Source organism: Tamandua tetradactyla, chromosome 13 (genome assembly GCF_023851605.1).
Source record: "Tamandua tetradactyla isolate mTamTet1 chromosome 13, mTamTet1.pri, whole genome shotgun sequence".
Lineage (NCBI taxonomy): Eukaryota > Metazoa > Chordata > Mammalia > Pilosa > Myrmecophagidae > Tamandua > Tamandua tetradactyla.
In genome coordinates this window covers 50,766,013-50,787,503 of record NC_135339.1, presented here as the reverse complement: position 1 = coordinate 50,787,503, position 21,491 = coordinate 50,766,013, and the positions used below count along the sequence as shown (strand labels likewise).

The 21,491-nt window shown below is 37.5% G+C and overlaps 1 protein-coding gene across 1 annotated transcript in view; it reads left to right on the top strand.

Moving 5' to 3' along the window:
* Positions 1-21,491, top strand: part of PLCE1 (phospholipase C epsilon 1) — a 373,498-nt gene that overhangs the window by 278,212 nt on the left and 73,795 nt on the right. The window contains exons 8-16 of the mRNA XM_077125401.1: positions 6,561-7,236; positions 11,530-11,712; positions 12,564-12,681; positions 13,748-13,901; positions 16,354-16,476; positions 16,563-16,699; positions 17,890-18,128; positions 19,679-19,740; positions 19,823-19,988. Of these exons, the coding sequence (XP_076981516.1) occupies positions 6,561-7,236; positions 11,530-11,712; positions 12,564-12,681; positions 13,748-13,901; positions 16,354-16,476; positions 16,563-16,699; positions 17,890-18,128; positions 19,679-19,740; positions 19,823-19,988 (1,858 nt within the window). The remainder of the gene's footprint in view (positions 1-6,560; positions 7,237-11,529; positions 11,713-12,563; positions 12,682-13,747; positions 13,902-16,353; positions 16,477-16,562; positions 16,700-17,889; positions 18,129-19,678; positions 19,741-19,822; positions 19,989-21,491) is intronic.

Below are 21,491 nucleotides of genomic sequence, written 5' to 3'. Positions count from 1 at the left end.
CACCTAATTAAGAAAAAAAATCATTAAGAACACTTAAGTATATGGAGAAGCATGTTGGGATAACTGTGAATTATTATTTTCATCATTTTCAGCATTGTTGACCATTTTTACAGTGCTGCACCTTAAGAAGTGTTTGCACATTTGGAGAAATTGGATCTAAGCAGATTTTAAATTCAGACAGGGCCTTAGAATGGAGGCTGCATGAGCTAAAAAAGAACTCATATTTTGCAGTCACATTGCCTGAGACTGAACCTTGCCACCACCAATTACCATCTGTGTCACCTGGGTAGCAGACTTAATCTCACTAAGCTTCAGTTTCATCATCTGTAAAATGGGTATGATAATGTTTCATAGGGTTGTTGTAAGGATTATGTGAGATGATGCATGTAAAATAAGCAAAATGCCCAGCACATTGTAAGCACCATATAAATGCCTATTGATTAATTTGTGCCATCACACCCTACACATGCCAAGATAAGGCTTCTTGGGGTTCATGCACTTGACAGCAGGTACCATTTTAGGAGAGTACCTCTCAGTCCTACTCCCCTTACTAACTGGAGAGAGTCATTTTTTGTGTGTCCAACAACCTCCTTAGAGACTTGTCTGGCAGACAGTGTAACCCCATAAGGAAAGAAAATAAGAAAACTAAGAATAAGAAAGAGTATCTGAGAAAATAAAATAATTGTCAGGATTTGCCACACACACACACACATGAGCATAAATAATAATAGAATGATAGGAAACCAGTTAGTTATTCTCTACAGAGGATGGTGCAAACAGCTCTCAACCTTACAAACACCCATTTAGAGGTACTCTCCTAAAATGGTACCTGCTGTCAAGTGCATGAACCCCAAGAAGCCTTATCTTGGCATGTGTAGGGTGTGATGGCACAAATTAATCAATAGCCATTTATATGGTGCTTACAATGTGCTGGGCATTTTGCTTATTTTACATGCATCATCTCACATAATCTTTACAACAACCCTATGAAACATTATCCTCTATATCCAGCTGACTGCTTCAACCCAACACAGAGCTCAACATGTTCTCCCTCCCAGCAAAGCTGGGGATACCTGGGACAGTATTTCTCTCTCTTCCTATCTCCTTAGCAATATCTAAGACTAAATCCTGTTTCTGTGACCTGTTACAAAGAAAGCCATTTTCCCATTATCTAGCAACATTCAATTTAGACTTGTTTTTCATTTGATGATTCATGTTCAAATAATCATGTTAAATTGTTTCTGGAATCCCAACTTGAAACTTGGTCACCATTTTTCCAGAAAAGCAATATTTGTATGGGTAGCTTAAGAACCTACTTTTAAACAAATGTTGTCCTAAATAGATTTTATTATAGGAAGCAATTGCAGCAAGTCCTTTGGAAAAGATGTAGATTTTCTTCTGTCTAAAAAGATTAAATTTAGATTATGTTTACTTACGACTTGATGATTCATGTTCAAGTAATCATATTAAATTTGTAGGAAGTAAAGAACCATTATAAAGAAAACATATAACCAAGTTAACAAATAATTCATTTGCCACCTAATATATGATTCTCACCGGAGAACATTAGAAAAGTTATATTCTATTTGTCTAACTTATGGTGTCTAACTCAAGGATGCTGCAGAACCTCTTCAAGGATAGGATAAAAACCATCCTTCTATTTTTACTCCTTAATTCTCTCCTTAAAGCATGTGACCTAAGTTTGACAAGATAGCTTCTTCATTGCTAAACCACATATTTAATCTTTGGGTCAATTTCATCTGGTCCCTAAATAACTCTTAAAGTTCAGATTTATTTCTTCTTGTAAACCCACAGAAACTTTTCTCCCAAGAGAAAAGGGTACATACATGCATAAAATTCACTATATTATCTAAGAAGCAAAAACTACTAGTTTCCTGCTTGAAATGAATGTATTTCATTACAAATAATCATCTTTCATTACAAGCAATTGTTTATTTTGGATATTAGTCCCCCAGAAGATTGCTTTTTAAAGGAATTATTAACACCTGGCATGAGTTCTTCTTATGCTATGAAATAGAAACTGACACCAAGAAAACAGTACCCCTCTCTCCTGCCTTACATCATCACTAAACAGTAGAGACAGGCTCCAGGAAAGCCTTATAATTTTTTATTTCCAGACACTCTTTTTCGTAATTCCTGCAGTTTTTTTACTGGGAAATACTTGATTTAGCCCAAATTAAATAGAATATGGGGAAAAAACATTTCTCTCATTAAATTAACATCACAAGTTCTATGTCCAAATTAACTTATTATACTTCATGGGTTAGTGCTTACCAATTGTACATGGAGAATGTGGGGATGATCCAGAGAAAAGTAATTAAAAAAAAAAAGATGAAATGGGCTTGGAAATGACCCTTGAAGAAAAACCCTCTATAGGAATACCATAGAGGAGAGGAAATGAGGTGGGAGGTATGAGTCTTCCAGTATTTCATTTTATTAGTGAATTTCACTGATCTAGATATTGTGCTGTTTTACATGTATTTTCTTATTTGATCTTCACATAACTGTGTGAGATAGGCATTATCTCTTTGCTATTTAATGGATATTTTGAGGCTCAGATAGGTTGAGTGCTTTGACTTAAAGGCACATGCTCCAAAGGTCATGTTCTTAACCTCCATGCCAATGCCATATATATAAGAAGTAATTGTGTAAGAGGACCTAAGTGTTTGTTTTCCATTGTTACTAAGAACAATTTAAGAGGAATAGGAATAAGTTAGATAGAAGGATTGTCTTTCTTTTCCTTTTTCACTTTTTATTATAAAATGTAACATTTTTAAAAGTACATAATAATTCCTGCCAACCCTAAAGAACACCTAGGGCTTTGTATGAGATTGTACAAAGGTTCCATGTACTAGGATTACTTTCCAGAAATCTAGAACCTCCAGATGGATTCCTAGGCCAGATAAGTCCTGAAATACAGAGGGGCCAGCCTCTCCAGAACATCAACTAGCTCCATCCCCCAATCCCATATTATCGAAGCCCCTTCCCATATGAGGAAGTTAGAATGGGCATAGCTCAAATAACCCTACAGTATGGGAGAAAGATCAAAGAAGATGGTGGAGTTATACAGAGAAAATAGGGTTTAACAAATGAGTATGATTGTTGAGCAGTATATTGGCCAGATAAGTCCTGAAATACAGAGGGGCCAGCCTCTCCAGAACATCAACTAGCTCCATCCCCCAATCCCATATTATCGAAGCCCCTTCCCATATGAGGAAGTTAGAATGGGCATAGCTCAAATAACCCTACAGTATGGGAGAAAGATCAAAGAAGATGGTGGAGTTATACAGAGAAAATAGGGTTTAACAAATGAGTATGATTGTTGAGCAGTATATTGATATTTCTTTTAGTCTCCAGTGCCTTGGAGCAGCTAGTAGTAAAAACCTAAAATTGTGGAATTGTAACCCATACCAAACTCTGAAATCTGTTCTACAACTAATTGTTGTGGTATGCTATGAATTGTATTGTTTTTTTGTATATGTTATTTTTCACAGAAAGTAAAAAAAAAAAAAAGTCAATTGTATCGATAATGAATGCACAGCTATATGATGATACTGTAAACCATTAATTGTACACTTTGTATAATTACATGGTATGTGAATATATAATATATAATAAAATGGCATTAAAATTTTACAAGTACATAACAACGCTGTTAATATAATTAAAACACTAAATTGTATACTAGAAAGTAGTTAAAATGAGAAATTTTTATCATGAGAAACCATGATAAAAAGTATGTAATGCACAAAATATAATGTATTTGCACCTAGCACTCAGATCTTGGTTTCTAATTCCATTGTTCAATAAAAAGAACCAGGATGGCATGGAGAAATGGCTCATTCTAGGAGTTGGGCAGAAAATAGGCAAGATGAAGATGTATCTGAAAGGAAAGGAGTGTTCAAACAAAAACACAGCGTTTGAGCTATGTTAAAGGGACACAAGCTGACCGAAAGAGCTCCTAATGTTCATAGCTGGAAAAATTTGAGCAAATAAATAAAGTAGTATTGCATTATAACCCAAAGTATGAAAAAAAATCCATGAGTTCATATTGATGTAAGTAAATGACTGAATAAATGAACAAATAGGGAAGAACTTTGTCTCTAAAATTCCTCTGCAGAAGAATTCCAAATGACATATGCATATACTTCACCTTCAGTGGGTATAACTCTCCACTCCTTAAGTGTGAGCTACACGTCATGACTTCCTTCCAAAAAGAAAAGAATTGAAAAGGAGGAGAGAGGAAGATTAACTACACTGGAGAAACCTGAAAAACACTACCTCAGCCAGGTGGTCAAGTTTGTCCTCAACAGTAATAAGTTATGTTGATACCATGTATGCTTAATGTGATGTGATGAGAATATCACTTTACCTCTGTAGCCTTCCTCCCCAAACCGTATAACCTCAGTCTAAGTAAGAGAAAAATCATCAAATTTCACTTGAGGGACTTTCTACAAAATACTTTACCAAGATTCCTCAAAACTATCAAGATCATCATAAGCAAGGGATGTCTGAGAAGCTGTCACAGCTAAGAGGAGTCTTAGGAGACATGACAACTAAATGTAATGTGTTATCTCTGGAAGGGATGCTGGGATAAAAAACATTAGTTAAAATCTATGGAAATATGAATGAAATATGAACTTTAGTTAATAATATATTATCAGTATTAGTTTATGAATTGTGATAAATACACCATACTAAAATAAGATGTTAATAATAGATAAAATGGGTGTAAAGTATATGGGAACTCTATATTATCTTCACGATTTCTCTATAGACCTAAAACTAAATCAAAATTAAAAGTGTATATAAATAGTATGTATTTGAATAATTATCAGTGAATGCCTATCTAACTACCATCCAAGAGTGAAAACATTGCCAGTACCCAGAACCCACCCCCAATCTTGTTTCCCTTCTCAATTCTGTCACCACCTTTGCCCGCTAGAGGAAAGTAATGTGAATTTCATGGTTTAGCATTCTGCTTTTCTTTTTTTCTTTGCCACTAATATGCATTCCTAAACAATGTAGTTTGGCTTTGCTGATTTTGAAGTTCAACATAAGTGTAATCATGCAATGTGTATTCCTGTGTGTCTTGCTTCTTTCACTCAAAATTATGTTAATAAGACTTATCTCTGTTGTTATATGTAGCTAGCTATTGCTTGTTCATTTTCACTGCTGTGCAAAATTACATTGCATGAAAACAACAGCATTTATTATTGCTGGGCATTTGGATTGCATCCAGATTGGCACTGTGGAAAGAATTTTCCAACCATCAAATCTATAAGACACTAAAATTTGATGTCCTCTTATAGCCTTTAAGAACATCTATTTATATGAGGCAAGGGGGAAGAACTCTCGTTTTTGAAAGCAGAGTCAGAAGTACTTAGGTCGGGGACCAGGATCTAAACTGAGGAGAATCTGAGAAGCCCAGGGTTGCCGCTCCTGCTTGGTTGAGAGGCAGTAGGCTGCCCCAGAGCCTCAAGACTGTCTATGGGAACGTTCCTTTCCAGAGACGTATGGACCTGCCTACGAACCAGCACCTTCTCAATTTTATTACCTTCTTGCTAGTAATGTCCATGGACCTAATAGGAGAAACTTTGATCTTACTAACAACTCCTCATACTTGTGTGAAAGAGAGTGAGTCTCTCTCGGGCACATTCGTATCAAGGTGGCCAGATAGAAAGGAGAAAATGAGGTCTTCCTTACCTTTCCCCCATGATTTCCTGGCCCTAGTAATCCAAGTTTCTGACTCAGAAAAGGGAACCTGATAAATTTTCCAGGCAGGCGTTTCCTTTATGTGCTCGTGCGCTCATGCACTCATGTCCCCATACAGTGACGTGACAATCTGAGGTTAAGGTGCAGTGACCTCACCACTTGATCACTAGTGACCTTATGTCACAATGACTGTCTTTAATTGAATTAACAGAGGTACTTTTAAGGCAAGGCTGGTTCAAGTCTTGTTTTCGCCTATTTCAGTCCCAACATGTTCAGCTCGTGACTTGTTTGTGACTTAACTCGGACACGGATGAACCTAATGATAAAGACTATAAGCTCTAGAGTAGTAGTCTAGATTTTGGTCTAGATTTTCTAGAATCTGGTCTAGAAAATCTAGACCAAAATCCCTCTTGGCCTTGTCCTGTTCTGAACTGAGTGACCTTGAGCAAATTACTTCTTTCTGAACCTCAGTTCCTCTTAGACAGAAAAAGAATAGTTACACTTCACAGGTAGGTTGGATTAAGTGTAAAAATATATGTAAAATATTTAACCCAGTACCTTAAACAAGAGGAAAAACTAATATATGATGAAAGTTGCTGCTGATAATAAAAACATGAAAACTATCTAGTAGTTCATTTCCTTGTGCCTGTGACTTTAGAATACAGTTGGAAAACAATGCTCTCTGGTTTTCAGCATTTTATATTTCTTTTCTTTATTTGAATTCATAGTAAAATAAAAATGAATCCCAGTGTCAGTGAAAGTTTTTTTTTTGGTTGTTCCCGATTCTGTATAGGACAGACCAAATTTGTGTCTTTTTCCATCAGGTTTGTAATAGGAGATTTGTTGGATTCAGAAAATGACATCTTTGAGGAATCCAAAGAAAAGGACCCTCATGGAACAGAAGAGCCACAGAAGGCCTTTGCCCATGGGACAGAGCTCGTTCCCTGGTATGTGTTGTGCATTCGCGCTGATGTACACCAGTTCCTGCTGCAGGGGGCCACAGTCATCCACTATGACCAGGACACGCATCTCTCTGCCCGCTGCTTCCTCCAGCTTCAACCTGACAATAGCACCCTGACCTGGATAAAGCCCAGCACTGCCTCCCCAACCAGTTCTAAAGCAAAATTTGGTGTGCTTAGTAACACGGCTGAGCCTGGCAAATTCCCATTACTGGGCAATGCTGGACTAAGTGGATTGGCTGAGGGGGTCTTGGATTTGTTTTCAGCAAAGGCTGTGTACATGGGACACCCTGGCATTGATATACCCACTGTGTGTGCTCAGAACAAACTGAGCAGCATGCTCCTCTCAGAGACTGGCGTGACACTTCTCTATGGGCTGCAGACCACGGACAATAGGTTATTGCACTTTGTGGCACCAAAGCACACAGCCAAAATGCTCTTCAGCGGATTGTTGGAACTCACTAGAGCTGTGAGAAAGATGAGGAAGTTCCCTGACCAGAGACAGCAGTGGCTACGGAAACAGTATGTCAGCCTTTATCAGGTAAGGGATGCAACCATCGCTTTTTTTTCAGTAGTATAATTCTCAAGAGCACACACTCTACAGCCAGACTGCTGGGCTCATGCTCCCATCTCTGCCACTGCATGACCTTAGGCAGCTATTAGTTAACCTCTCAGTGCCTTCATTTCCTTAGCTATAAAATGGGAATAATAATCATACTTAGTCACATTCTGGCTGTGAGTTTAAAAGAGTTCATGTGTATAACATGCTCAGAATAGTGTCTAGCTCAGAGTAGGTGCTTTTATTACTATGTATGAAAATGATGACTCTGGCCATTTGTAGTACTCACATCTGGAAAGAAACCAGTTAATAAACTTAATTTCCCTGAAGATTTTAACTTGAGGGCATTGTAATCTGAATGTTTTTATTATTAGCAACTGACTAGCTGGAAACCATCATTTTGGAAATTGAAATCCCGATTTACCACCTAACACACTAAGTCACTCTGGGGGAGTTATTGCTGCCTAGTTGTAGAACTTCTAAGGTTAAAGGAAATTTCCCCAAATATGGAGAAACTCATCCAAGTTCTTCCTAACCAGGTTTTTAGCAGCCCTTAGAAAAGTTTCTCACTGTCAATTGCCTAAACAGAGTGAGTTTCTCATTAAAAATAAATTAGCAGGTTTTTTACACTCCAGCTAAGGGAAGCCACAAATTGGCATATGTGTGGGAAAAGAGGGCACAGATTGCTTGGAAATTGAGTCACAATTCCAATCACAAGATGACACTGTTGAGATGGCATAGTCAAATGAATTGTATCAAAGTATTCAGTTTTTCTTTGTCGTTTTTTTCTATCTTCATGGAGAAAAATTATCTTTCTTACACATATCACAAAAATAGAACTATGAATTAAATCATTCAAATAGCTTATTTCATGTGCTTTTCACAGTTCTATCCTATTTCTGACAATTAAAATTTTTTTTTTTCTGGCAAGTTACCCTACAACCATGCAACACTCATGAGTGGAGATTATATCCTGAATAACTAACTTAATAATCATTAAGCAAGTAGACCTCTATATATAATTATCCCCTATCTACAACATACAAAGCCAGTTTTAGTTAACTCATCTAAAATGGAGAATAAATTTGTACTTCCTTTCAGTCAGCTGCTTAGAAAGTCTTCAGGAGCTATGAATATTGATTGAATATTGATTATGAATATTGATTTTTAATTACAATCATTCTTCAGCCTTCTAGTATCATAATCCAACAAATCTGGAAATAAAGCAAAATCATTGAGCTCATTTACAATCACTGTCCTAAATCTCTTTGATTTGCTCCATTTGTTTCCTCTCAGCATTATAGGATAGGTAACTGAATTAACACATTAGGTTTGCTTCATTTTCTCGTTCACCCTGGCAATTTTCAGTTTTGCTGAAGGTCTCACCAGCTGAAACCATGAACAGCAGATGAGAAGAGGTAAAGAGATGCTGCTGGAGCAGAGGGAGAGATAACCTAGAGAAGACTCACTCCTACCCAGCTGCAAAACGGCTCCATCCCTCTGCCCCCACATGGAACTGAAGCCTTTCAGTGCAAAGGCAAAACAGCCCTATACATCTCAGATGCTTCTAAAAGCATATGTGATGTTCCTCTGCAAACCATCATTCTACCAAAAGACTCATATAGGCATGCTAAAGGCCGTTTTTATTGACTTATAATACAAGCTTGCACATTAAAGGCTCTGAGAAGTCCTGAAGTACCAAAAAAAAACCTTATTTAAATGTATCTACAAGTTAAGAAAATTTGTGAGAAATATTTGGATTTTTTTTCAAATATAAGAATATTTCTTTATCCCCAGTTTGGAAAGTGCATATAAAAGACAATCATTCTGACATCCAGGCCCATTATGTGGTGAAAATATGTTACTTTCAAATACCACAAGTATTTTAGCACTAGCTAAATGTCTAGTGCTAAAATACTTGATCTAATAGAAATAATCATGGTAGATAAAGCAAAAGTCAAGAAGTAGTAATAACACTTATAGGTAAGCCTATAAAAATACAGGAAAATAAAAGAAAGTAAAATGTGCTGAGAGATGTTGATGTGAGGTGTAGAAGAAAGACACATCGTGAAGTTTAGCTTTACATTATCTTGGGCAAAGCTTATAATCTTGTGTATTTGAAAAGAGCTTTGGAAAACTAAGAAGGTAAATACAATATTATCAACTCTTTTTATTGTAAGGAACAAAAACTGACTCCCACTATCTTTAGTGGATAAAACCTTTATTCAAAGGATGTAGATAACTGTCTTCAAAATGTTATATGCAAAGATTTGCCAAGGAGTAAAAGTGTATGGATGATTTTCAGGGAATCAGTTTCCTGATCTTCAACTTCTGTATTAACTATTTCCTAAAACTAAGAATGTGCTGTTACTCACAATAGTCCTGTTCCCATGTTACAAAATAAAGGCATATCCTTCACCCATCTTAAATCTTACTGGGAGGCAAGACGAAAGAAATATTCAAAATAGATTTTAGTTCCCATGAAGCCTCCTTTAATGATTATACAAAAGCATCTTGCCTTTTCTTGCCCTAAGCATATGTCTCTGTTAAGGGTAAAACTTGGTACATACTGGGATGTTCTGCATTTTTTAAAAACCTAAGCTGTAGAGGTTAATTATGCTGTTGTCTTATATCTATAACTGTAATGAGTCTATTAAAAATTTCAAGATATGTTAGTTAAAATCCATAGATTAAAATTTTGCAATATTTCTTTAGGATTCCGTGTACGTTTTCCATAAAGCTGCTAAAACGTATTTATCAAGTTGTTTCATGAAATATTTATTCCAATTTGGAGTCAATCTTACTGACTTGTTAGCAGGGATACTCTTCAGCAGGCCTGAAACATAATGATCTCCAACCACTTTCATTCCCTGCATTCAAGATTCATATTCCAAGGAAAGGAGATTCCAATTGGTATATTACAGTCGTGTGCCTAATCCTTGGTTAATAGACCTAACAATTCTATATCCAGAGGGAAAGGGGTAAAGTAAAATTGAGGTATGGTTAATACCCCATAGGGAATTCCCTAATACCCCTAGGGAAGGGAAAATTAGATAATGAACAGGTATAAGTCAAAGAAGTCCACTGCAAGAGATTAACAAAAATTTTCCCATGTCAAGTACCCAAGTTCCTCAGGATCCTAGGAACCATAACAGGTTGCAGGAGAAAGGAATTCACAACTCCAGGTCACAAAATCTGTCACTGAATATGAGGATGAAGAAACAGGCACCCACTCAAAAGCTCTTTTATTATTTGTATATTATTTGCAATAAAGTAAAATATATTTACAAGCGCTTCATTGGAACTTCAAAGGAGGGATTTAACCTTAAAGGTTTTCAGAGAGTAAAGAGAGTAATTGGAAATTAGGCCCCTTTTATACAGCATGTCAATTGTCAATTATATTGTCTTTAATTCATATGTGACATTTTGTGGTTTAATAACTGACTCTCCAGATTTATGGGGAGACTTACTAACTATTGTTTAATTAATAAATCCCTGCTGCTACTCATCTAAAGCATGTCACACAGAGTTGCCATCTGAGAAATGGCCATGGTAAACTCCCGCCTGCCCCTGAGTGTTTTTGTTGTTCATATTATCACGATATGCATGGTGTTCTGAGTCCCATGGGCTCTCCATCCTTGAATTTCAGCACTCTAGAGGATGGTAGCCCAGCTATTTGAGGTGTTACAGGAACCTCCAAACTTAATTTCATGTTTGCCACTGGCCTTTTTCTTTTTCAAACAAAGTGGTATTATATTGCTGTTGTTGGTTTTTTTTTAAATATATTTTTATTGACAAAATGCCTTTTATTTTAATTCAGGTTGTCCCAAGCATCAAATCAAGTGAAAGTCTACCTGGAGTGATATAACAGCAGACAAGGAGAACTTAATTTTACTTAAATAGATTCATGTATACTCCTTATTTCTCCAAAACCCTTATTTGCAAAGAAAGTCTTAATAAATTCTTCTACAGTGTTAGTTCCAGAACATAACCTCTGAAACTGAGAAGGGATTTTTTTAATCCCAATTGAATGTGGCCCTGTTAAAGCATATCATTGGAACTCAGCAGGGATGTGACTAGGACAACGGGGGATGTGATGAAATCCCCAAAAGAGAGTCCCAAGTTTAGAAAACAACCGTGTGGGTGGCCAGCTCATTATTCTTTTGTGGCTGCTTGTGCTCATCCGCCTCTGGGGATTTACGGAAAGCCATTAATGTATTTACTTCCTCATTGCTTGCTGCTCCCTTACATGTTCAGCATGTGGTTGTTTTGCAGGAAGATGGACGGTATGAAGGCCCAACCTTGGCTCAAGCTGTGGAGTTGTTTGGTGGCAGACGATGGAGTACTCGAAACCCCAGCCCTGGAACATCAGCAAAGAGTGCTGAGAAGCCCAATATGCAGAGAAACAACACCCTGGGTATAAGCACCACCAAGAAAAAGAAGAAAATGCTCATGAGGGTAGAGTGTCAGTTGTTTATTAAGCATAAAACCCAGTTATGTGGGATTGTTCTATGATTGACATCTCCATATACCACCTTCAGTCATTTGGGTTGGGAACAAGATGGGATATAAAATAAATGAAATACAAAGGCTTACCATGCACCTCCTGGGTGGTAAGTCATGCCAGGAATTGAGCCAACACAAGGAAAAGACAGGGTCTGTAGAGGGACACAGATATAAAAAACAACCACTCTAAAAACAAGTCATTGTCCAGTCATCTACAAAGTACTCTGGGAGTAGAGAAAAAGAAAATATAAGGCTGAAAGGCAAGCAAGGAAGATTTCACAGAATTGTCAGCAGATAGCTCTCCAAGGATGGGTCTTGAAGGAGTTTACCATGCAAAAAGAGAGGGGCAAGGGTCCCTGGCAGTGGTGACAGCATGGAGACATGAAAGATTTGGTTTGCACAGCTAGATCCAGGTGGGCAGAGCATGGGCTCTGTGGTGGGCAAGGAAGGGCCAAAGAGGGACAGTGATGGGTTTTGCTTCTTGGTCATCTAGAAAAAAATCCCACTCTTTACATATGGGAAGCTGTTAATACTAAAGCCAAACTTTTCCATCTTCATAATTTTGTCTCTACACAGAGATATCCAGGAGTTGTACCTCCTCTTCTCTGCCTCCCTCTCCTGAGGATGGCTGCCTCATAGTGAAGACAAATATGATAATACAACAAGGGAATAATAGTGTGTCAGCCTTTTATGTGTTTTGCCAGGCGGAGGCCATGTTAAGGGTGAATAGAGAAATGCCTGAACCAAAGCTGTGATGGGAAAGAAGTACAGGACAGGAAACATAGTGGGTTTTCTGTTCTCAGGGTGAGAGTGGGGAGGCAACTGACGATGAGATGGCGACCCGAAAAGCTAAAATGTACAAAGAGTGTCGAAGCCGGAGTGGTTCTGATCCTCAAGACATTAATGAACAGGAAGAATCAGGTAAAGCATTGTTTTCACATCTGAGATAGTTTTTTAATTTTGTGGGGAAAATATTTGCATTGGTTTTAAATTATGATCTAAGTATAATGGACACAATAACAAAACTCTTTATCTTGGTAAACTTATCTTTGATTTCAACCATGTTCTAGTTTGCTAGCTGTTGGAATGCAACACACCAGAGACGGATTGGCTTTTAATGAAAGGGGACTTATTTCATTAGTTCTTCAGAGGAAAGGCAGCTAACTTTCAACTGAGGTTCTTCCTTATGTGGGAAGACACAGGGTGATCTCTGCTGGCCTTCTTTCCAGGCCTCTGGTTTCCAACAATTTTCCCCGGGGTGATTTCTTTCTGCATCTCCAAAGGCCTGGGCTGAGCTACGAGTGCTGAGATGAGGTATGCTGAGCTGCTTGGGCTGTGCTATGTTGAGTCTCTCATTTAAGCACCAGCCAATTAAATCAAGCATCATTCATTGCAGCAGGCACACCTTCTAGCCGACTGTAGATGTAATCAGCAATAGATGAGGTTCACACATCATTTCCTCATGTCCACAGCAATAGATCTAGACAACTTCACCTGGCCAGGTTGACAACTGAATCTAACTACCACAAACCAGATGATGAAATCCAAGAGGTATTTGCAGGCAAAGTGTACTTGAAAGAAAATTCTCATTAACTAACTTGTCATTATTTAAAGGGAATATTATATATATAAGATATAGTTTGATGGATTAAGCCAGGGATTCTCAACCCTGGCTAGATAGTAGAGCTTTTAAAAAATATTGGGATGCCCTGGCCAAACTGCAGACTTAATTTCATCAGACTCTGTCTATTTGAGACCTGGACATCAGTATATTTATTGAGCCTCCCAGATGATGATTCTGATGTGTAGCTGGGGTTGAGAACCCATCAGGTTAGTCCATACATCACAATATCTTGATGCTTCTTGTGTAGAAATCAGCCACACAGACTGATTTGCTCAGACATTGAGAGGCATCTTTGGTTTTTATTTCATTTCTGAGGGAAAATATAATCCAAGTCACTGTCTGTTTTCTCTTTCATCCTCACAGAGGCAAATGCTATCACAAGCCCGCCTAACCCTCTTCCTTCCAGAAGAGCCCACTCTTTGACCACAGCTGGGTCACTTAACGTGGCTGCCGGGACAACATCTCCCATCAGGCCAGTGTCCTCTCCTGTGCTGTCTTCAAACAAGAGCCCGTCCAGGTGGGGCCTTAATATGATAAAAGAGAAGAACCTTCCAATCATTCAAGCCTGTGGGAGGGTGTATTCTTCTAGTTAGCTCTGGGAAGACTATCTCTAAATTTGACTTATAATTAAATTCTAAAACTGAAAAACTAAAAATGTTTAAAAACTCCTAATATTCGTGATTTTATACTCCTACTTTCTCATAATACTCTAAATGCTCCTAATTATTTTCAGAGACCAGCCCTCCAAAGGTCAGTAGCAGTAAAAAAACCGAAGCTGTGAGTCTCTAAATTTGTGCTGTTCCATAGAGTAGCCACCAGCCATGTTGGCTATTTAAATTTAATTGTAAATTAACTAAAATTAGAAGTTCAGTTCAGTTATCAGAAGTAGCTAGTAGCAAACTTAAAGCATGAAAAAAATAAAATAATATTTCTTTATATTTTCAACCTATGAGGTATCCTGAGCAAGTAAAATGGCCAGATAAGGCCTATTAAGGTGGTCCCTCCCTTTGTTTCAGTTGTGAGCAAAAAAAAAAAGGCAGAATAAGAGAGGAAGATCTTTTAAAATAGGGTAGAAGAAAAGAAACTAATAAGTAGATGCAGAATTGCAGACCCAGCCACAGGAAAGGATCAGTGCCCACTAAATTTTCTAAAATAGGAAGAAAAAGTCAAGACAGGAAAAGAAATATCAACCCAAATGCTGTCAAGGGAGAAAGCAGTACTGAGTCCTGAGTCTAGAAGAGGAAAGAAAGAGTGCACAAATCATTTCCTAGAGGTAGAGGGAGATCGGTTCCTATAGATGGTAGCCGGACCTAGCCTGGAAGGAAGGAAGATATGGAGTTTACTTGTTTAAATACAAATGATGAAGCCACTTTTTCTGATCTTCTTCCTCTTCCTAAACCTCCACCTTCTGTTTCCCACACCATATTGGGGATCAAAAACCTGTGCCTGCATCAATGGCTGAGAGATTCCAAACAGAGTCGAGAGGTTATCCTGGAGGTTATTCTTATGCATTAAGTAGATATCACCTTGTTGTTCAAGATGTATTGGAGAGGCTGGAGGGAACTGCCTGAAAATGTAGAGCTGTGTTCCAGTAGCCATGTTTCTTGATGATGATTGAACAATGACATAGCTTTCACAATGAGACTCTGTGAATGTGAAAACCTTGTGTCTGATGCTCCTTTTAGCTACTATATCAACAGAAGAGTAGAACATATGGAATAAAAATAAATAATAGGGGGGAACAAATGTTAAAATAAATTTAGTTTGAAATGCTAGTGGTAAATGAAAGCGAGGGGTAAGGGGTATGGTATGTACAATCTTTTTTTTCTCTATTATCGTTTTATTTCTTTTTCTGTTGTCTTTATATTTCTTTTTCTAAATCAATGCAAATGTTCTAAGAAATGATGAATATGCAACTATGTGATGATATTAGGAATTACTGATTGTATATGTAGAATGAAATGATATCTTAATGTTTTGTTTGTTAATTTTTTTTAATTAAGAAAAAAGTTAAAAAAAAAAAACTATGCCTGCAAAGTACTATAATTCTATCAATTTCTAATTATTGTCCATTATTAATGGAGGTGACCTTCAGGTGTCAATGCAAAATAATTTTCCCTGAATGAACATTGTTAGGAGGATCGAGAGTATACTGGGTATTCATTACAGTATTCTCTATACTTTCTTATACATTAAATGTTTTTTATCAAATATAAAAAAGAAAGAAAGACGTTGGTCATTGATTTGACTAAAAGCATAGTCAAAACATTTCTCATACTATTCTGTCAATGAGTCAGTGTGAAAAATAAGAAATATATTGTGAAACAGCAACAATGAATTTTTTACCAAGTTGATTGATATTTTTATACTGAAGAGATACAGCCTTAGCAGGTACAAAAATATAATCCTACACAGAGTTGGCTTATTTCCAGTTTTTCTGACTCACATTTTCCATTAATTTTAAAAGCCCTTCCTTGTTTTCATCTAGGAACTTGTTAAGAAAGGGAAAATAAATGATAGATTAATAATTTAAGACTTTCTTCTTAAACATGTTTCTATCATTTTGAGTATAGAAAAGACCATGTATTATTTTCCCTTGATTAGGAGGGAGTAATTTTGGGCTCTTTTTTTAAATGACTTTTCTTCAGAAAAACTGAAATTAATTTTGTTTTTCAATTGACCCATAATTTCAAAGAACTGTTTGATTAGTGGAGGAATATTAACCTCATGCCTTGTCGCCTTATTAAATAGGCTGCAAACATGAAGTGATCTCAATATACAATATGTTTTCTTTCTTCTGACACCATGTGGCCTAATTTTGAGAGGAATGTAAAGAGAACTTGGAAAATAGCCTCAATCTTAAATAACTTGTAATCCATCTTTTTTGCTCATATTGCTAATGAAAGAATAAATGATAAATGATAAAATTAGCCCACAGTTTGCCTATTAAGGCCATGTCTTTGTTGCAGTGCTTGGAGCAGCAGCAGCTGGCATGGGCGGATCAAAGGAGGAATGAAGGGTTTTCAGAGCTTCATGGTTTCAGACAGTAACATGAGTTTTGTTGAATTTGTTGAGCTGTTCAAATCATTCAGGTACAACATGCTTCCTCTTGACTCTTTCTCCGCTCCACATTGTTAGAACAATGCTCAGTATGCGATGTTTTCTGTTCCTTATTCAGTGTAAGGAGCCGTAAGGACCTGAAAGATCTTTTCGACATCTATGCCGTGCCCTGCAACCGGCTGGGCTCTGAATCAGTTCCACTCTACACTAATTTGACCATTGACGAAAACACTAGTGGTCTTCAGCCTGACTTAGGTTTGTTTAATGTTTTAAGATTTTCTTTTTGAGAGGTGCCTGTCTAAAGATGAAGTTCAAAGGTCCAATCACACAAATCCTCAGTTTTTCCCACATGGGGTGCTGTTACCTGGAACATGGCGTAACACTGAGAGAATTATTTCAAGATGCCATCTGGTGTCATGGGGGTGCTGTTGGTACTTTAAGCAAGGAAATTCATTGGGTGGTCCTGCCCATATGTTCCACCATATTTAACCAGCAGTATCTTCCAGTCATTCTGATAACCAAAACACTTTCCCACCCATTTCCAAAAGTCCACTTAGTAGGTGCTGCTGTCCCAGTTTAGAGCCACCATAAAGTCTTCCATGACTACAGGCAAAAAGGTGCTCAATCCCAGCTGCCTGCTCTTTTGACAAGGATATTCTTTAATGACCTCTGCAGAGCTCTCCTGTCTGAAAATTCACATCATTTTACCTAGTGTGTAAACCAAAATATCTAGTTCTTCTATCCCAGTGACCACGAACCACTACCATTACCATCACCAACCATGCATATTTCTTTTTTTACTATCCATGCATTCCAGGTCTCTGGTATGGCAGGCAAGAACCCTGCCACTGAGCCACCGTGGCCTGCCCAACCACCCATGCATGTTTAAACCTGTTATTTTTCTGTTCTGTTCTTCCTGGAAATTGCAAAACCAAAAAAACTAAAACAAAAACTGTCCTCTTTCATACAGTTGTTTCGTAAGTATTTAAAAGGTTATGTTGTAATTAAACTAAGAATATTAATCATTGTTTAGTCATAAAATGTACATGAATCGGTCATGTGGTTACACTTTCAAAGTACAGAAAAATTGTAATTTTAAAGATACATCTTAAATCTCTAAAAACAAAAATATAGAAGCAGTTGTGCTCAAAAACCAAAGTCCTGATTGTCAGGTCCCCACTTAAATCTACATTCTGTTCCCATCTAATACAGAGTTCATGGGGTTTCAAAATCAGGTATCTAGTGCTGTCTTATTTTCTTTTGTTATTCATTGATTTATTTATTCTTTATTCCTTCTACTATGTGAAGTTAGGAATAAGCACTGTTTGATGTGTTGTTTAGACAGATTACTGAAGAGGTACTCCAGCTTAATAATTACCTCCAAAATGATCTTTGTGAAAGATGCTGGCTATTTTGTCCATGTTCTGTGGGTGGTTCTGTTTCAGATTTGTTGACCAGGAATGTCTCAGACTTGGGGTTGTTCATTAAGAGTAAGCAGCAGCTCTCAGACAACCAGAGACAGATATCTGATGCCATTGCAGCTGCAAGTATTGTGACAAATGGTACTGGGGTTGAGAGCACATCGCTGGGCATATTTGGAGTTGGTATTCTCCAGCTCAACGACTTCCTAGTGAATTGCCAAGGAGAACACTGCACTTACGATGAAATCCTCAGCATCATTCAGGTGTGTGCATGTGTGTGTAGTGCCTCTTACTCTTCCAAATAGTTCTCTGCTAAGCAGTCACTCTTCCTGTTTTCCCTTTTAAGGCCTTCAAGCCTGGAACAGAAATAGAATATTTTTTTAAAAACTAAGTATATATATACGTACTTATTTAACATGTAATTATCATAGGTCCCAAGGTTTCTCTGACTCAGCAACTATTATAAGAAATCAGTACATGATTCCTTCTTGTTGTTCTAGCACATGAAACAGAATTAGTCTAGGTTTTAAACCTCTTTTGTCATTCAACAAATATTTATTAGCCCCTAACCACACCTGACTCCCTTCCAGGAGCTGGAAGTATAATAATGAGTAAGATAAAGGTCTGCCCTCATAATAGCTTAGCAGGTGAGGCAGACAATAAACAAATAAAGATATAATGTAATTTCAGTTAATAATATGGGTTATGGGAAAAAGCAAGCTAAGTAAGGAGATGGAGTGATACAGGAGCGCTAAAGGGGAGTAAGCAAAGACCATTCTGAAGAGGTGACACTTGGGCCAAGCTCTGAAAGAATAAGCCACAAGAAGGTCTGAGGAAGGACTATTCCACAGGGAGCAGCAAGCTCAAAGACCAAGACAGGAGCAGGATTTTTGAGGAATAAGAAGAAGATTTGTGTAATGGGAGCTACATAAGCCAGAGGGAGAATGGTAAAGATGATTTCACACAAGTTGGCAGGGACCAAATCAACAAGGTATTTTAGGTCATGGTAAGGAGTTTGGACTTCACTTTTTGTGAAATAAGCCATTGTGAAATTTTGAGGTAGAGAGTAAAATGATTTGATTTACATTTTAAGAGGTCATTCTGGTCCCAGTGGAGAATAGATTGTACTAGTGAAAGAGTAGAAGCAGAAAACGATTTGGGGTCCCATACCTCAAGTGAGAGACCTTGATGGTTTGGGTTAGAGGGTGGCGAGAAGAAAGAGGTATTGAGACTGTTCAGTGTGGTTGTGTCACATGCAACAAAAATAGTCTAGGTTTTCAACCTCATTTGTCAACTGATTGGGAATCAGTGGACTAGCGGCCCACCAGTTGGATTCAGTCATTGAAAATGCTAGAAAAATGGTGTTATTATCACATTATTGAGTGCTCACTCTACAATCATTGAGTACAGGCACTGTACTAAGTGCTCTACATATACTAATTGCTCTCCCTTCACCTCCCACCAACTCTAGGAAGTACTGCTATTATTATCCCTGTTCTCACCTGGACAAAGTAATACACTTTGTTTTCATATGTCAGCTTTATTCTTTGCTCTTGGTTCTCTCTTTCTTTCTTTTTTTTTTTTTTTTTTGCTTAAATAAATATGCTTAATATAATAAACTGACATATAATAAATATTTTCTTTTGGTTTAAAAACTACATTTTATTACCCCTACATTACAAAATACGTCCAAATATTTGGTTTAGATGTTTCCTGTTGAAAACAGAATAGTTTTAAAAAAATGATGTGGTGGGGTTTTCCCCCCCCTCTTAGCTTCTTTTACCTAAATAACATTTTTTTGTATCCCTTGCAGAAGTTTGAGCCCAGCGTTAGCATGTGTCATCAGGGCCTAATGTCATTTGAAGGATTTGCAAGGTAACTTTTAAAATGTCATTTAGCTATCATTTAAGAGTATACATTTTTCCTGAGAAGTCTTAAGAAAATTTGTTTCATCTAGGTTTCTGATGGATAAAGATAATTTTGCCTCGAGAAATGAGGAGTCACAAGAGAACATTAAGGAATTGCAGCTACCCCTTTCCTATTATTACATTGAATCTTCACACAATACCTACCTCACAGGCCATCAACTCAAAGGAGAATCCTCAGTAGAACTCTACAGCCAGGTACTGAGAATCCACTTGGAATATAGTTTTCAGTAAACATTAGTATTTACATGACCTCCAGTGTCACAAAAACCTGACCCCAAACTCCTTTGATGAGCCTATAGAGTAAACTACTACATGTGAAATGTGGAGAAACATGTGTGGGAAAACTGTCTACATATGCAGTTGTTTTATTTTTCTTCCTTTTTTATTGTTTTTTTTCCCCTATATACACTTACCCTTTATTCTAGGGGGAAAAAAGTGTTTGAGAATCATAGCTTTTAGATCCTAGTTATTCTGACCTACCCTACTAAATTTAGATTTTCCCATGGGAAAATTATCTAATCATTTCACTAAATGTTAAATAAATCAATATATTGTAGTGGGAAAGCATCATAGAAAATGCAACTTTCTACAGAGTTATTCCCAGAAATATTGTTTGTTTTGCCTTGAGATTGTTAGACAATCAATCCATCCCTATAATAACCAACTTTAAAAAAATCTGCCCAGGCTTTAGGCACTGACCCTACACGCTTAAATTCATGGCAATGTTCTTTAAAATCAGTGGGCTCTCTGACTAGAAAAAGCACAGCCTTTTGACCTACAGGTCCAAATTTCAATGATCTGCATATTAAGTGCCTCTCATATATATTGTCTGCAACTTCCTCATCTGTGCTGTCTGTGTTCTGAACTGCTACAAGAAGGGTTAAGCAGGAAGAATCTAGGGAAGGTTGAGGGGATATAAGTTGGCAGGGTGGGGTAGGGGTCCCCACGATACAAATAATTGTATTGTTTATACCAATCTAGCAGCAATGATTTGGAGTTCCTTTGTTCTTCTGATTAGTGCAAATATTCCTCAAACCATGGGGTAAATTTCTATCCCATAGGTTATGTAATTTAGAATATGTATTTTAAACCCTAGTTTCTAAGGCACCTTCATTGTGGAAGGAAGTCTTCTCAGAGCAGTGGTTTTCAAAGTAGTTCTGTCAAGGACCCTCAGCTGCTGACGCTGAACAAGCCGCAGGGTTGGCAGGGTCCCACACTCTGCCCTGCTTTAGCCCCTGTACTTCTCTTCTTACATGCTACATGTTCACAGCACAGATTTTAGCTGGTTCCTGAATTTATGTCTAAATGGAGGAGATTTTATCCTAATTGGCTTCCTATAAATGTTTGGTCGATCATTAATGAATCAGTGACTTTCTTTCCTCTGGGTGGGCATGGACATTTTGACCTCCTCCGACGTGTGCCCAGATACAGCACTGCTGCCCCTGCCTAGCTCTCTTATTTTGAGATGTGCCTTGTATGGGTCCCCTGAAGGACAAAATGGCCCTATATTTTTTATGTAAAATGTTACCTTCCAACAATGTTCAGTTCTGGCAAGCACCCTTTCCACCTTTACGTTTTCTCTCCTTTCCCCACCACAGATTATTTCTGACCTTCATCCAAATTGTGGTATTTATTTTAGATCTTATGCCCTGCTACTTTATTCCTGAATGTGAATACTGACTGAAATGCAGCCAAATA